Here is a 16333-nt window from a genome sequence, read left to right on the forward strand (position 1 = left end):
TATTTCTTGATTTTGTTTCAGCTTTTTTAAAAATTAATTTTATTTTCCATTCTCTGTAGGGAGTTATGGAATTCTCTCTTTGTCTGTTATTTGCCAAATTGGTCAGCTACACTTTTCTTTTTTGGCTTCCATTATACATCACAAATGTAGGTAAGTTCTTACATCACCATGTAAAGATGATCTTGTAAAATATTGTGCTTGTCAATGGTGAGAGTATTGTATTGGTATGACTTTTCTGGATACTGTATTATGTTTTTTAAAAGAAAGCTTTCACAGTGGTAACTTCAATTCTGGATAGTTGTGGTCAAAGTTCCCAGGGCTTGACTGATACATAGCCTTTTCAGTAGCAACACTATACAGATTCCTTCTTTCTTTGTTGACAGTTATGATATCTCACTGTGAGAACCCTAGTATATATAATTGTCCCAGGATGTTTGATATAGTTTGTTTCCATAGCAGCTCCACTTGCATTTCAAAGAAGGAAAAAGGTACCTGCATGCTGTACCGAGATTGACCAGGCAAAAGAGTAAGGCAGGAAGAGCTGAATGTATATACGATGGAAAGATATTCTTCTCACCACCTGTTAAGGTTTGAATCAGTGGAGAAGTGTGAGATTGTAGTACTGGGCTTGGATTGGAAGTGTGCGTTATAAGTTAATGAAGCAATCTCCAGATTAAAACTTCCACGACATCAGAGTAGTTCTTATGACTCATTACAAATGGAAATTTCCAGAAAGCAAGACACAAGATAGCCCAATAAAATAATGGTAAAATCAGATCGTGCCATAGTGTGCAGTATTGAAGTAGGAGAAATGAACAGAATCAATTGGGCGGTACAATTTTATTTTGTTTGTTAGTTAGTAGTATCAGCCTGAATTGTGATATGCAGAATTCTATGACCCAAAGACTTGCATAATTGCATGAAACTCTTGACTGTAAAATCCCTGACAATATCATCTTCAGGAGCTTCACTCAACACAAGAAGAATTAAGGGATTAACAAGTCAGTTTCATGAGATCCCCCATCATGGTTGTAAAATAAGAGAAACTTCCTGCCATCTAGTTAATATTTTAAAACTTTATTGAACAGAAGTATATAGTGAGTGCCAATCTCTTGAGAAGTGTGATTGTTATCTAATACAGATATTTGCTCAGTCATGAATTTATCGACACAGTATTTGAATTGTTTCTCAACCCTAGAAATGTATAAAGTAAATTAGGGATGTACTGCTGTACTAGACACAAATTTTCCATCTACAGACAACATTCAAGCAGATGATACAGTATGTACTATAGTCATTCTGCTTTGTGAAAAAAGCTTGAATTCATATATATATATATATATATATATATATATATATATATATATAAATATATATATATATATATATATAAAACGCTTTAAGAAGCCTCAAGACTTAGTTATTTTTGTAGCCTATTACATATTAGTGCATTCTGCAAGATGCTGTTCCTGTTTTTCCTCACTCTGTCAGAATTAATGGCAACACTGGGAAAGGGGAAATTACTCTGGGAAAATTACACTTTACCAGAGCATAATCAATTCAGTTTTCAAAGCAGCCCCATGGGCCTAGCAATTATCAAAAATAGCAGTAGATCCTAACTGTGATGTCTTACTTGGTTTTCTCGCTCCTGGTTATTTCCTGGTTTGCTGCTCTTGGGTGGAATGTTCCATTGGCTCTTGTTTTGGGGGTGGAGCTTGGGACTCCCATGTAGGTTTGGGTGAGATGGTTCAGCCCTGCAGCCTGAGAGCTAATCTCTAGAAGCTTTTTTCCCTCCATTTTCATTCCAGAGCAAAACCTCTTAAAGTTAGGTTATAGAAGTGTCTGGATTCTTTGGCCTGACAAATCAAACAGGCAACCTATATCACATACTTACCGTATAGCATACCTCATAGTGAAGTACTTACCATACAGATATAATAGATAGTTCACCTCATAGCTTGTACTTACCACCACAGCTTGTACTTACCTACAGCATAGATAGTATAGCGTAGCTTGTGCTTAATACTATAGTTTGTATTTACCTTGTACTTACCTCATAGATTATAGCTCAGTATTTACCATCAAAGCCTAAAGCACTCACCACAGCTTGTGGTTACCTTATAGCTTATAGTTGCCATCATAGCCTAAAGTATATACAGTAGAGTCTCACTTATCCAACATAAACGGGCCAGCAGAACGTTGGATAAGCGAATATGTTGGATAAGGAGAGATTAAGCAAAAGCCTATTAAACATCAAAATAGGTTATGATTTTACAAATTAAGCACCAAAACATGTTATACAACAAATTTGACAGAAAAAGTAGTTCAATGCTCAGTAATGCTATGTTGTAATTACTGTATTTACAAATTTAGCACCAAAATATCACAATGTATTGAAAACATTGACTACAAAAATGGGTTGGATAATCCAGAACGTTGGATAAGTGAGACTCTACTGTACCACCACTGCTTATGCTTACATTATAAAAAGCTTTCACCTCACAGCTGGTACTTACCTCACTTCATAGCCTAATACCTACCTTACATTTTAGTTTCCTCGTAGCTTGTGTGCTTACCTCACATAATCTTTATAGCCTTCATTCTCAATAAATATAGTTTTATTTCTTTATAATTTCAGTGATTTTACCTCATATTATTTCTACTACAGTAAAAGGTTTATTTTCTGTGTAATTAAACTCAATCTACAATCTTTGTTTTCTATTATATGTTATTCTGAATCATTATTCAAGAATCCTGCCTAAAATTATCATTTCCTGTGTTCCAATAAACATATTTTGGTTATCTGTAACCAGCTTCAAGAGTGTTTACTTTAAAGGTTTGAGGTATAATAAAGGGTAAACCGATCACTGCTTGGGTAGCCAGATGCATAGCCTTCCTTTTCCCCCAGCGTTCCATCACACTAAGCATAGATCTCCTACAGCACAGTTGACTTATATGTAACCAGGAAGCAGCCTGGAACAGATGTCTGCTTTGTATTAATTATAAGATACACTTCTAAATCTTAGATCTGTTTTTCTTTCAGGTTACATACATGCCCTGCTTTTTTCTTTATCAAACGTATTGTTATATTCCGTAATGATGTCGAGTTATGGCAACCCTACTCTACATTTTCCTTGACAAGATTTATTCAGAGGCGGTTTACCATTACTTTCCCCTTCCTGAGCAGGGATTTGAATCTTGGTCTTCCAGAATCCTGGCCCAGCATTCATACCACTATATTAAAGATCATAAATGTTAAATAATTATGAATAACTACTTAGTCATGATTGTGACATAGTTTCTATGCCACTTTATGAGGCATCAACTGTGTGGGGGAAAGCCCAGGTCCATTGTATTAGTGATTAGGGCATAGGTAAATGATGTTTCTATCACATTTGGAAGGATCTGCCCAGAAGAGGTTACATAATTAAATATAGCTGATAACAAAATTTCAGTAATAGTAAATGCAGACAGACCTATTCAGTACAGCAGGTTATTTTAACATACACCTTCTAAATCATGTCTTCTAATAGCAGTCCATTTAGAGATTATATCCTTAGGCTCCAAGCTTTAGTTTAATTGCAGTTGGTTATGGCTGGGATCCTAGTAGTTTTTGTGTGTGTCTTCAGCTAACCTGTCAACATATGATGACCCCATGAATTTCACAGAATATAATCTGTTATGTGTATCTTATATTAAATCTGCTAGAGGAATATTTTGTTAGAATAGAGAAGCGAGAAACATACTTTGATATCATAAAATAAATTGACCAATGCGGGGTATTTTCACTGTTTACAGATAATAATAATAATAATAATAAAACTTTATTTATAACCCGCCACCATCTCCCCAATGGGGACTCGGGGCGGCTTACATGGGGCCATGCCCAGACACGATACAATATAACAAAATAAAACAATATATCATAACACAATATAATAGTACAAAAATAATCATATACATTACAACTTAATGGTGTAGGATCCTTTTCCCTGCAGCAATTTATTATTAGGTATATATCTGGCAGGATAGGCAAGGCTCATTATATTTTTAAAATGATAACTTATATCTAGTAATTTAATTCCTTCTTATTTGAGGGGATGAAGTTGAGGAAGGGTCATTTACACACCACTACTCTAATAATTGTTCTCTTGAGCCTTTTTCATATCGGCTGGAAGTACCTAAACAATTTATCCTATATTTTCACTGTAGAACACCTTGATGCCAAGAAAGCAGGTGATCTTTCCACACTATTTGATGTAGGAGGAATCTTTGGTGAGTCTGTATCTGTTAATTACTCTAAAAGCCTTCCATACATAAAGAGTTCCCTCTGGATCTGTAAGGATTAGGTTCCAGGATCCCATCCATGGATGCCAAAAAAACCCCCAACAATGTGTATGTACATAGATGATCCAGAACTTGTTCATGTCACTATCTTTTTATGAGGATCCATAGTTGACGGAAATCAACAGATCCAGAACTCATGGATCTGGTAGACCCAGTATATGTTTAAATTGACAGCATTCTTTAGCAAGAGCTACAAATGAATCCATAAGTTGGGAGCAAATCCTATAAGCTCTGTTACTGAACAGAAAAAGCAAAATGAAGAAATTATGGCTTTAGTAGCAGGAAAAATCTAGAGGGAAAGGACATTTTTGAGGGGATAGTGAAAAAGTAATAGTGATGAGATTTAATAACTTGGTTTAGGAGTAAACTAGGAGTTAGGATTCTGTTTTAGAGACTGAATAGAAGCAGCTGAATTGAGGAAACAATCATTGTTTTAAAAAGCAACAAATGAAAGGTTTTGTTTGTGTAAGAAAGAACATCAACTTTGTGATGTTCACTTAAGAAGAATTAACAGGAAATCTAGTGAGAAATGATGACAGGCAGATAGAGATTGCTTCCAAATTGGTTTTTCCTGTAATCTTTTGAGCAGTAATCAGCACAAAAGTGATAGCTGAAGGCATTGAAAGAAGAATTACTAAAAGAAAGAGAAAAGACTGGAAAAGTTAAGAACTTAAAAGAGTTTTTCTGCTTCAAACCAGACATCTGTTTTGATTTCTATAGTGACTGATCAGGTGCTTCTGAAAAGCCTGTAAGTTCCACCCCCAAACCTATAGGCTTTTCAGAAGCATCTGATCGGTCACTTTAGGATTAATAAGGGGTGGGTTTTTTTAACCCACTCTATCATCACTTGAAGAATAAAGTTGGAAAAGATCAAAGCTATTTCCTCTGACCAATTTTAGTGCAAGAATGTAAAAAGAATAGTACTGGCATTAGTTTGGGAGCTGGTGTATATCTAAGACCCTTTTAAATATCAATATCGGGGAAAATGTATTTCAGAGTGATTGTGTATTTATAAGAAATTCCATTAGATACTATGAACATTTCTTTTTCTGCAGGTGGAATTTTGGCTGGTGTGATATCAGATCGCCTGAAAAAAAGAGCCACAACTTGTGGCATGATGCTCTTGGTTGCAGCACCCACAGTAAGAGGAATAATAAAGTAAAATTATAGGCAGTTTTTTTTATTCTGATGATAAATGGCAGTCAATGATAGAGGATTTTTTAAGTTTAATGTAACTTCTATAGATTCCAGAATCCAAACTATTGGTAATTTATTAACTCCTCTCTAGCTAACACAGCAAGTATTCTTACTGGGAACAAACAATTTCACTTCCTGGTCTATGTGACTAATGCTAGTAGGTTTTTCTGCAGTTTCTCAGAGTCTGTTCAGAATATTACTTAATTTATGTAATTTATATCCCATCTTTCTCCCATATGGAACTCAAAGCAGCTCACACCAAACATTAAAACAACACAGCTAAAACAACTTGGAATTAAAGGTCTTCAAAATAATCCACTTATAAACATTAATTCAAAATCTTCTACTGTGAGAGCTATTCAGCAGTGGAGCGCTCTGCCCTTGAATGTGGTGGAGGCTCCTTCTTTGGAGGCTTTTAAACATAGGCTGAATGGCCAGTTGTCGGGGGTACTTTGCATACGATTTTCCTGCTCCTTGGCAGGGGGTTGGACTGGGTGGCCCACGAGGTCTCCAACTCTATGATTCTATGAACCACAGCATCTCTACTGCACTTTTCCCCAACAGATCCCTCTAATTTTCCTTATTCCTCTCTATTTACTGCAGTAACAACAACATTTAGGAACACACTATCATTAGTCATTGCTGAATGATTCTAAACAAATCCCATTGATGTTTTTCCATTGTTTTTCCTTACTTGTTCTATATGTAAAGTTTCTTGATAATTTGAACTAATTGTGTATTGCTTTTGCCTACTTTAGTTGTATGCATTCTCTGCAATTAGTAGAATGGGCTCTGAAGCCACCATAGGTGAGTTCTCAGTTTTCTTGAGTATTATACACATTTTGAGAATTTAGTGATGAAATTGGGGGCTGGCCTAAGATGATCCCCCAGAGGTTTCTTCCAATTCTGATTCTTAACTCTAGAATTTCTGTAAGGCATAGGCTTTCCTGTAACAAGATCTCCCATTTCAGAACTGTTTTGTGCAAATTACCTGAAAAATATTTTTTGGTGAAAATCCCCAATGTTTCTTGCTATATCTATGACAAAAGAAAGTGCTTAGCTATTTATTTTAGAAAATAGCAAAATATTCTTGTGGTTTAATTTTTTCCATAGAGTGTTCAGACATATCAACACACCCTTTATAATTAAAGATTAGAAGAATTGGATCCCACTTATCTGAACAACTTTTGGCCAGTTTCAAATCTCCCCTTCCTGGGCAATGTTCTGGAGAAAGCGGTGGCCTCTCAGCTCCAAAGTTTATTTGATGAAACTTATTATCTGGATCCATTTCAGTCTGGTTTCAGGCCTAATCACGGAATAGAGATGGCATTGGTTGCCTTGATAGATGATCTACGAAAAGAGCTAGACGGAGAGTGTGTCCCTATTAGTTCTCCTGGTCCTCTCAGCAGCATTTGATACCATCGACCATGGTATCCTAAGTCTGAGTGAAATCATCCAGAGTTTTGGAGTTCAGTGTCATATATATGCAGACAACACCCAACTCTATTTCTCCTTTCCATCAAAAGCCAAAGATGCCGTCCTGACCCAGAACCAGTGCCTGTCATCAGTAATGGACTGACAAGACAGAGGTGCTTCTGGTCAGTTGGAAGGTGGTTCGGGGTATAGGGATAAAACCTGTGCTGGATGGGGTTACACTCCCCCTGAAGACACAGGTATGCAGCTTGGGGGTGATCCTGGACTCATTGCTGGCCCTGGAGACCCAGGTGTCAGCAGTGGCCAATTAAAGCTTGTGCGCCAGTTGCGCCTGTACCTTGAGACGTCAGATCTGTCCATGGTAGTTCACACCTTAGTTACATCCCGTTTGGACTGCTGCAACACACGCTTTATGTGGGACTGCCTTTGAAGATAGTTTGGAAGCTCTAGCTGATCCACAGATCTGCAGCCATATTACTAACTGAGGCTCCGCACAGGGAGAGAACCACTCTCATGTTGTACCAGCTTCACTGGCTGCCAGTTTACTTCCAGGTGAAATTCAAAGTGCTGGGAATTATCTATAAAGCTCTAAATGGTTCAGACCCAGACTATTTGGCTAACCACATCTCCACATACACGCCTGCTCAGGCACTTTGATCAGCAAATGAGACCCCACCTCCGTCCCAAGCACAGCTGGTGGCCCTTTCCATGGTCACTCGCCTCCTCTGGAACTCCCTCTCAAAAGAGATCAAAATGATCCCCTCCTTACTTTCTTTTTAAAAACAATGCAAACTTTATTATGCACGGAAGCGTATAGAGAGGAAGAAGCATAGAAGATCAATGCTTAGGTAGTAGGTACTAGTTTTTAGCCTTCATGTTCAGTTCTCATTTACTTATGTCTGCCATCTCTGCTGCTTTGTTATGAACTTGACACCTCTTCAATCCTAATTGGAAGAGCTGTAGTAAACTAAGTGTCTGTTCAATTCAGCATACTTCAGTCAGTATGTCAAATAAGGAGACTAAAGCTATTCCTTTGTGTTGCATGTTTATTCCAAGAACATTCTACCGGATTAACATTTTTGCCTTATTAGGTGTTTTAGAAAATTATATTTACACCGTTTATAATCTCATAGCTATTCTGTTTTAATAAACATACACATTGAATAAACAATCTTACACACTCTGTGTATTTCTAGAATCCACATAATTTCTGAATATATGATTTTTTTCTCATCTCATTTGAAGTTATGTTACTCATCTGTGGAGCTCTTGTAAACGGTCCTTATGCATTGATCACAACAGCTGTGTCAGCTGACTTGGTAAGTTATTTTCTGTTCCTTTTAACAAAAACAAACCAAAGAGAGAGATAGCTGTCATATCAATCAAGACTGCGAGTATAATTATCTCCCTTCACCCTAGGTGAAGGGTACCCAATATCTTTATTATTCTAATGTGATATTTGAAGAAGATGGCTTATGAAAAGCTATTATTTTGTCCTAAAGGCAGTTCCTTTGTCAAGCTAACCTCTAAAACAGGTTATGTATGAAATGATAGTAGTATCATAAATACAAGGAAATCAAAGTGTGGTCCAAGTACAAAACCTTGGGGAGAAACTCTAGTAATGTGTAGTCTAGTTCTCATACTTTATACATTTCAGCCTCTTTTTAGTGCTTACAAATTAGGTGTTACTTTTTGTTAAATTTTCACTCCAAGAAGCAGACTTCTGGAAAAATATTTCACAAAATAATTTACCTGGTAAAGTGCTATTGCATGCCATTCTGTCATGAAATTGTATACTAAACATAGTTACTGATATTGTTTTAACTTCTTTTCAAATAGAGGAGAAAAGGGAACATTATGGAGAAAAATACTGTTTACATTCCCTTTCTCTATGTTGAAACATTAAAGATTGATTATTTTTTGATTAAAGGGTACACATAAGAGTCTTAAAGGAAATGCAAGAGCACTATCCACAGTTACAGCCATCATTGATGGAACAGGTTCTGTAGGTAAGCATCATTTTAAAATATACCTGCGTTGGGAGCCAAGTACTGGAATGATCTAGGAAATCTTTCCATCATAGCATGTGATAATATGCAAATAAATGTGTTTTTATTTATCTGCAACTGTTATGCAGAAAGAGTAGTTTGCATTTTCATAATCCTTCCCTCCTTTTCATTCGTGTCAGAATCCTACCAGTAATATTTATGTGGTATAGTAGTAGTGCCATACTTCTTTATTCGGTCAGTTGTTGCCGCCCCCAGTTCCTTCAAGGTCGAGCCAGTCACTTCAAGGATACCATCATCCATCTCGCCCTTGGTCGGCCTCTCTTCCTTTTTCCTTCCATTTTCCCCAGCATCATGATCTTCTCCAAGCTTTCCTGTCTCCTCATGATGTGGCCAAAATACTTCAGCTTTGCCTCTAATATCCTTCCCTCCAGTGAGCAGCCGGGCATTATGTCCTGGAGGATGGACTGGTTGGATCTTCTTGCGGTCCAAGGCACTCTCAGGATTTTCCTCCAACACCAAAGTTCAAAAGCATCTATCTTCCTTTGCTCAGCCTTCCTTTATTCCAGCTCTCGCATCCATAGGTTACTATGGGGAATACCATTGCTTTGACTATGCGGACCTTCGTTGCCAATGTGATGTCTCTGCTTTTCACTATTTTGTCAAGGTTGCCCATTGCTGTCCTCCCAAGAAGTAAACGTCTTCTGATTTCCTGGCTGCAGTCTGCATCTGCAGTGATCTTCATGCCTAGAAATATAAAGTCTGTCACTGCCTCCACGCTTTCTCCTTCTATTTGCCAGTTGTCAATAGGTGTGGTTGCCATACTCTTGGTTTTCTTGATATTTAACTGCAGCCCAGCATTTGCACTTTCTTCTTTCACCTTGGTGATAAGGCTCCTCAGCTCCTCCTCACTTTCAGCCATCAGTGTGGTATCATCCGCATACCTAAAGTTGTTAATGTTTCTTCCAGCAATTTTAACTCTGGCCTTGGATTCGTCAAGCCCCACATGTCGCATGATGTGTTCTGCGTACAAGTTGAATAGTGAGGGTGAAAGTATGCAGCCCTGCTGTACTCCTTTCCCAATCTTGAACCAGTCTTTTGGTCTGTGATCTGTTCTTACTGTGGCTACTTGGTCTTTATACAGATTTCTCAGGAGACAGACAAGGTGACTTGGTATCCCCATGCCACCAAGAACATGCCACAGTTTATTATGATCCACCCAGTTGAAGGCTTTGGAATAGTCAATAAAGCAGAAGTAGATGTTTTTCTGAAACTCCCTGGCTTCCTCCATTATCCAGCGGATATTGGCAATTTGGTCTTTTGTTCCTCTGCCTTTTCTGAACCCAGCTTGGACATCTGGCAACTCTCGCTCCATGTATTGCTGGAGTCTTCCTTGCAGGATCTTGAGCATTACTTTGCTAGCATGGGAAATAAGTGCCACTGTACAGAATTTTGAGCATTCTTTAGCATTTCCCTTTTTGGGTATGGGGATATAAATTGATTTTTTCCACTCTGATGGCCATTACCATATGTAGTGCCATACATAGAAGCCTAATTCATTGTTGAGATTTCAGTACATTGTTCTTACCCATTATATATACTGATTCTTGTGTAATATTCCATTAATTTGCGTGTATTGTTTTTTAGGTGCGGCACTAGGACCTTTGTTAGCAGGTCTCCTCTCCCCCTCCGGTTGGAACAATGTATTTTATATGCTGATGATAGCAGATGCTTGTGCCTTATTAGTAAGTCTGCCATAATATTCTGTTCTCTACTGGCTCATGTGTTTAAATCCAGGCTACAGTTTTAACAAGATGCCCATAGCTGTTTGAAAATGCAGAATTCCACAGTGTGGCTAAATGTAGTATATTCTGAAACATTGGGGCAACTGCAGTTTAGTTTCTATACAATGCATACTAACCAAGGGATTTTTAAAAAGTAGATAGAAAAGAAACCTATCCAAATAGACTTCACTATTAGCAACTATACATTCTTTGTGTGTTTGCAAGCGATAGCATGAAAAGCAGTTCAATAAAAAAGCACTGAAATATTTTTCTCTTTATCCTCTAAACAGTACCATAGTTATTATTACTGAAACACTAAAAGCTAACACTTAATAGTCTGATTTTCCAAATAATCTGAAAAATATTTCTCCACAGGTATTCTAGTTACATAGAGCATTACTGTCATAAGACTAAAGGCAGTATATCATAGAGGTTCTGTGTGTTACATTTTTAGATTATTAAAGGTTTTATTGAATTATATAGGATAGTCTTATTCAGTTTTCAAAGACTTGAATAGAATGGGAGATATATTTCAGTTGAAGCTGAGATTGTTTTCGAGCTTCAAATGAAAAACCATACCTGTAAATATCTGTTTTTGCTAATGCAAAAGCGAAGGTAGAAGAGAAATGTGTTTGAGATACCAGTAAGTTACCTTCCAACCAGAGCTAGCTCTGCTGTGAACCAAAATCGGGCAGCTGGCTCAGACAGCTGATTTTGAAAGGAGTCTATAAAGGCAATAGCCCATTTGTTAATTTAATGTATTATTGTATTTTACTGCCATCAAAATTACTTCAGTGCCTTGGGAGTTGTGGGAAAGGAGTATTATTTACTGCTCTGTCCTGGGCAGTAAAATGTCTTCAGTTGGCCTTCAGCCTAGTGTGGGGTTTTCTTCATATTTCAACATTTCAAACAATCAAAAGGATCCCATGTAAGCCCTTCTTCCCATTGTATACCAGGAGACCAGAAATCAACCCCAACTTCCTCAATGCAGTTTATCCACATGACTATGTACTTCTTTCTTTTAAACTACTTCATATAGAAATGAACTTCTGTTAAGATTCAAGAAACTTAATTTACTTCAGCCTGTGTTCACTTCTTTTGTTTCTGATGTGCTTGCAAATGCTTGAGTAGCTTACTTTAAAACTCTATTGTGATTAAAATTAAAATTTTAAATGAAGAATTTCTGTTAGTCTCCATATCTAATTAGCATATTTTCTTTTCATTCCTATAGTTTTTACTCCGCCTTATACGGAAGGAACTTGACTGTAGTTTGGAACAGACTCTGTAAGTTCTTAAATTCCTATATACTGAGACAACTTTTAGCTAACAGTTGTTTCCTCCCCCTTTACTATGTTTGAATTTAACACAAGTATTTATAACAGCCTTTAAAATAATTTCTCACCAAAAATGTTTGGAAAGGCTTTTAATCTTTTTAAAAATGAAGCATTTTCATATAAATCAGAGAAAAATCAAATATATTTCATCTTTTGTTTGTTACACTTTTACGCTTATTTGACAGTATGTGTTATTCTCTAAATACATTTTAAATTTGCTTGGTTTAAAGGAGCTGTATAATAGCACTTAGTTTTTTAAAAAAATTCCAGGCATAACTTGAGCTAACAATACTCTCCATCATGTCTGCTCATATAGCTTCCTTGGATCACTGCTTGTTTTTTTTAATCCACAAAAATGTAACGTATAGTCATGTGAAATTAAAGTGGAGCTGGACCACATGTATTCCTGAGGCTGTAGTTAATACAAATCACACTGGATTGATTCCTAATAGTAAGCTAGAGGGCAAAGCTAGGCGGCATGTGACCCTATTCTAGAATTGCAATCCACATTAATTATGTTTGCTGGAGCGATGGGAGTTGTGGTTCAACCTCTGAAAGACTTTATATTTCCCGCTCTGATTATCGGACGTGCATTAAACCTGTGCTAGGCTCCTTTTGCATTTAAACTAGGCTTCTTTTGCATTTAAAACATATTTCAGTGTGTTGATAATAAGCAATTGCACCTTCAAGCAGTTTTAGCCAAAAGATGTGTACAGATGCACAGTAATCGAGAACAACGGACACGAATTCCCTCTTCTTGCTACAGTGGTTCCAATCAAGTGTGGTGGTCCATTTTCCAGGAGACTTTGTAAACCACCTTGTAATTAAGCTTTTAAATCACAAGAGGTTGTTGTAACATTCACTTACTACTGGATTAATAGTTGATTTTATTTGCCTACTTGTTTATAAAATATAAATGCACTCAGTGTGGCTAATTACAGTATATATAACTAGCATATATACCTGGCGTTGCCCAGGTGTTGGTGGGGACACTGCCTTCCTGCTTTCTTTTTCTTTCCTTCCCTCATGCCTTTTCCCTCCTTCCCTCCCTTCTTCTTTCTCCCCCTTCCTTGCTTTTCCCTTCTCCCTCCTTTTTTTTTCTTCCCGCACTTCCTTCCTTCTTCCCTTTCCCTCATACACAGCAGCAACAGCTGCTTCATCCCCTTCTTTCCTAGTGACATCACAGAAGGTCTGGCTTCATATGCAATCCTTCACCTAGCGACAGGCAAGCTGTGAAATCACAAAGGGCCAATGCAGTAATAACATAGAAGTCCAATCCTTTCCTAGCAACATGTGGTACAGACAGACAGACAAACGGACTTTGACTTTTATAGAGAGGATAATAGATTTAAAAGATTAAAATACCTTTCCCTGCCTTTAATTGCTATGGGTTGTCATACTTTCAGTAGGGGCTCCTGCTTCGAAGTCATTGATAGCTGATTATCAGGTTTTGTTCCTTGTTGCTAATACTTTTCATTCTTTTTCAGGTTTAAAGAGCACTGATTAACTCGCAAGAAATACACTACATGATACATTTTAAATAATTATTTTTTAAAATAGATATGATCCAGATAGCCTATTTATTTCTCCTGCCCATTCAGGAAGGAAATGGTTTTATCAACCAGGACATTAATGGTGGTGGGAAAAGGAATCCATGTTGCACATGTTTCTCTGGATTCAGATCTTGGTGGAAGTAGTTGCTCTGTATTTAAGTTACATTTTTTGAAATGTTTTGCACAATTGGTGAAGAAGACTTAAGAAAGTCATCTGTTTATTTTTCTCTCTTTTTCATTTGCACATGTCGTAATATCTCAGGAAGCTGTCATTTAAAGAAAGAGGTAGTCGCAATTTTAAAGCACAACTGAGCCAAAGAATATGTGCCTTGGTATTCATTTGTCTTACATAAATGTTATATTACCATGGTTGGTTTCAGGGTTATTTAATAGATTGAGACAGATCTGAGAGCAAGGAACTAAGTTAATTTCAATTGTTTGTTTTCAATGTGGTAAAAAGGATTAGCAAAATTTTGAGCAAAGTGTCCATGTCATTTTTTGATTGTGCTAGAAATTACCATTGTTGAATGTGTGCTACTTTCTCATTTGTCAGAAAACAGGTTCTCCCTATTAACCAGTACTAACATGTAACTTTTCACATTCTGTAAGTTGTGAAGACAATGTCTGGCATGTATTAAGTTGGAACCAATGTACCAGAAATACATAGTAGTCATAGTGTAGTAACTAATCTATTTCCCTAATTCAAGTTTCATCTTATGGACTGTAGTGAGTAAGCAACTAAAGAAAAGCATCCTTATCCATTATCTGTAACATAGCAGTGCCATTTGGAAGCTTACTAGATTTGTTATACTTATCAAATGTGGCTTATTGTATAGATGACATAAAACATGACATGATTTGCTATTGAACCTTCTGTCATGTAGTTTCTTATACAGCTCATTATAATTATTTGAGGGCAGTACAAAGTAAATGCAGAAGTAATGCATCAACTTTAGTCATAGCTAAAGCAGCAAGATAACATCTTACTGTTTTGAAAAGTAAGATTAGCCTTGATCATCTGATATACTGAGTGCTGGACTTTCCAACTGTTTATTTAAAACCGTTCCCAGTATCAAAGTGATTAGAGAAGTTCCTGCTTTTGTGGTGTTCTATGCTTTCATCAGAATCCCTTATAATTCAGCATTGTGATGCTTTTCTCTGGAGCTTTAGTCATACCTGTGACTCATTTTTTCATTCCTAGTGCCCTTATCACAGGGCGCTCTTTGTTGAAGAAATAATAGCATTATCCATTCAATAGCTGAACCTGGATTTACTACTGAGTTTTTTCACTGATGGCAAATGTGATATTCATACCTGGACTTCCACAGCCTTAATCTGCATTCTAGGTACATATAACGAGAAAAAAAAGAACATTTTACCAAAGGCAGGGAGATAAATTATTCCATAAAAGCACAAGTGTTCACCGTTTGTACACATTGTTCCAGATACTTCTGTAAAATGCCACCAGTGAAAAGCTTGCTTTTGGTATGTAAAGATTTAGTACAGAACTCTTTTTTAAAAAAGAAAAGGTATATATTATAAAACTGGGGACTTTTGTAGTTTTCAGCCTGTGTTTTGCTAACATGTATTTATTAAAGTTAAGCAGTTTACTACTTTCTAGTAGTTGGTTTCTTATTTAAAGCAGTATACAACACCTTTGTAACACAAGATGGATCCTTACTGGAGCACACAGTCCCAACTTCCTGAGAGGGCAGCCAGAATTAGTTTCAATATCAGGAATCTGATATTTCATGTTTTGATTTCCTTTCTAGTTTTGGCTAATTTCCAGTTTGGGATGTATGAGTAAGCAAAACATCTTGGCATTAAGGATGCATGCTGGTTGGTTTACTGTGTGTTTTCATGCTGTGGATATGTTTTGTCTTTCCAGTTCTATGTATATAAGACTGCATTTGCATACTGTTAGCTAAGGAACAAACTAGTTGGGATATATGGACAATCTTCAAATACCATATACTTGAGTATAAGCTGACCTGAATATAAGCCAAAACATCTAATTTTACTACAAAAAAACTGGAAAAAACTTATTTACTGGAGTACAAGACATGGGTGGGAAATGCTGCAGCTACTGGTAAATTTCAAAAATAAAAATAGATACCAATAAAATTACATTAATTGAGGCAACAGTAGGTTAAATGTTTTTGAATATTTACATAAAACTAATTTAAAATAAGACTGTCCAGCTATGATTACCTATATACTCGAGTATAAGCCAATGCAAATATAAGCCAATGCAAATATATATCCTCACTCGAGTATAAGCCAAGGGGGCTTTTTCAGCCCTAAAAAGGGACTGAAAAATTCGGCTTATACTCAAGTATATATGGTAGTTGTTTTCTTTTACTAAAAAGCTGCAGTGAGATTAACAGAGTAGAGAAATGATAGGATGGATGGTTCAACTGTTCTATAACAATTTATCTTTGAATTTTTCTTTTTTCCCAATTGCTTCTTGCAAGAGAAAAGAAACAGCAACCCTATATATACATATACAGTAGAGTCTCACTTATCCAAGCTAAACGGGCCGGCAGAACCTTGGATAAGCGAATATCTTGGATAATAAGGAGAGATTAAGAAAAAGCCTATTAAATATCAAATTAGGTTATGATTTTACAAATTAAGTGCCAAAACATCATGCTATACAACAAATTTGACAGAAAAAG

At 36.6% G+C, this 16333-nt stretch overlaps 1 protein-coding gene across 2 annotated transcripts in view; it reads left to right on the plus strand.

Moving 5' to 3' along the window:
* Positions 1-15268, plus strand: part of slc37a1 (solute carrier family 37 member 1) — a 53371-nt gene extending 38103 nt beyond the window's left edge. For both annotated transcript variants that reach the window (XM_062975149.1, XM_008107469.3), the window contains exons 11-19: positions 60-150; positions 4213-4275; positions 5403-5488; positions 6303-6351; positions 8224-8297; positions 8909-8987; positions 10632-10729; positions 12000-12052; positions 13590-15268. In XM_062975149.1, coding sequence (XP_062831219.1) covers positions 60-150; positions 4213-4275; positions 5403-5488; positions 6303-6351; positions 8224-8297; positions 8909-8987; positions 10632-10729; positions 12000-12052; positions 13590-13605 — 609 coding nt within the window. In that variant the 3' untranslated portion in view covers positions 13606-15268. The remainder of the gene's footprint in view (positions 1-59; positions 151-4212; positions 4276-5402; positions 5489-6302; positions 6352-8223; positions 8298-8908; positions 8988-10631; positions 10730-11999; positions 12053-13589) is intronic.
* Positions 15269-16333: the final 1065 nt, after the last annotated feature.

The sequence above is a fragment of the Anolis carolinensis genome, chromosome 3, assembly GCF_035594765.1.
Source record: "Anolis carolinensis isolate JA03-04 chromosome 3, rAnoCar3.1.pri, whole genome shotgun sequence".
In the NCBI taxonomy this organism is placed as follows: Eukaryota; Metazoa; Chordata; class Lepidosauria; order Squamata; family Dactyloidae; genus Anolis; species Anolis carolinensis.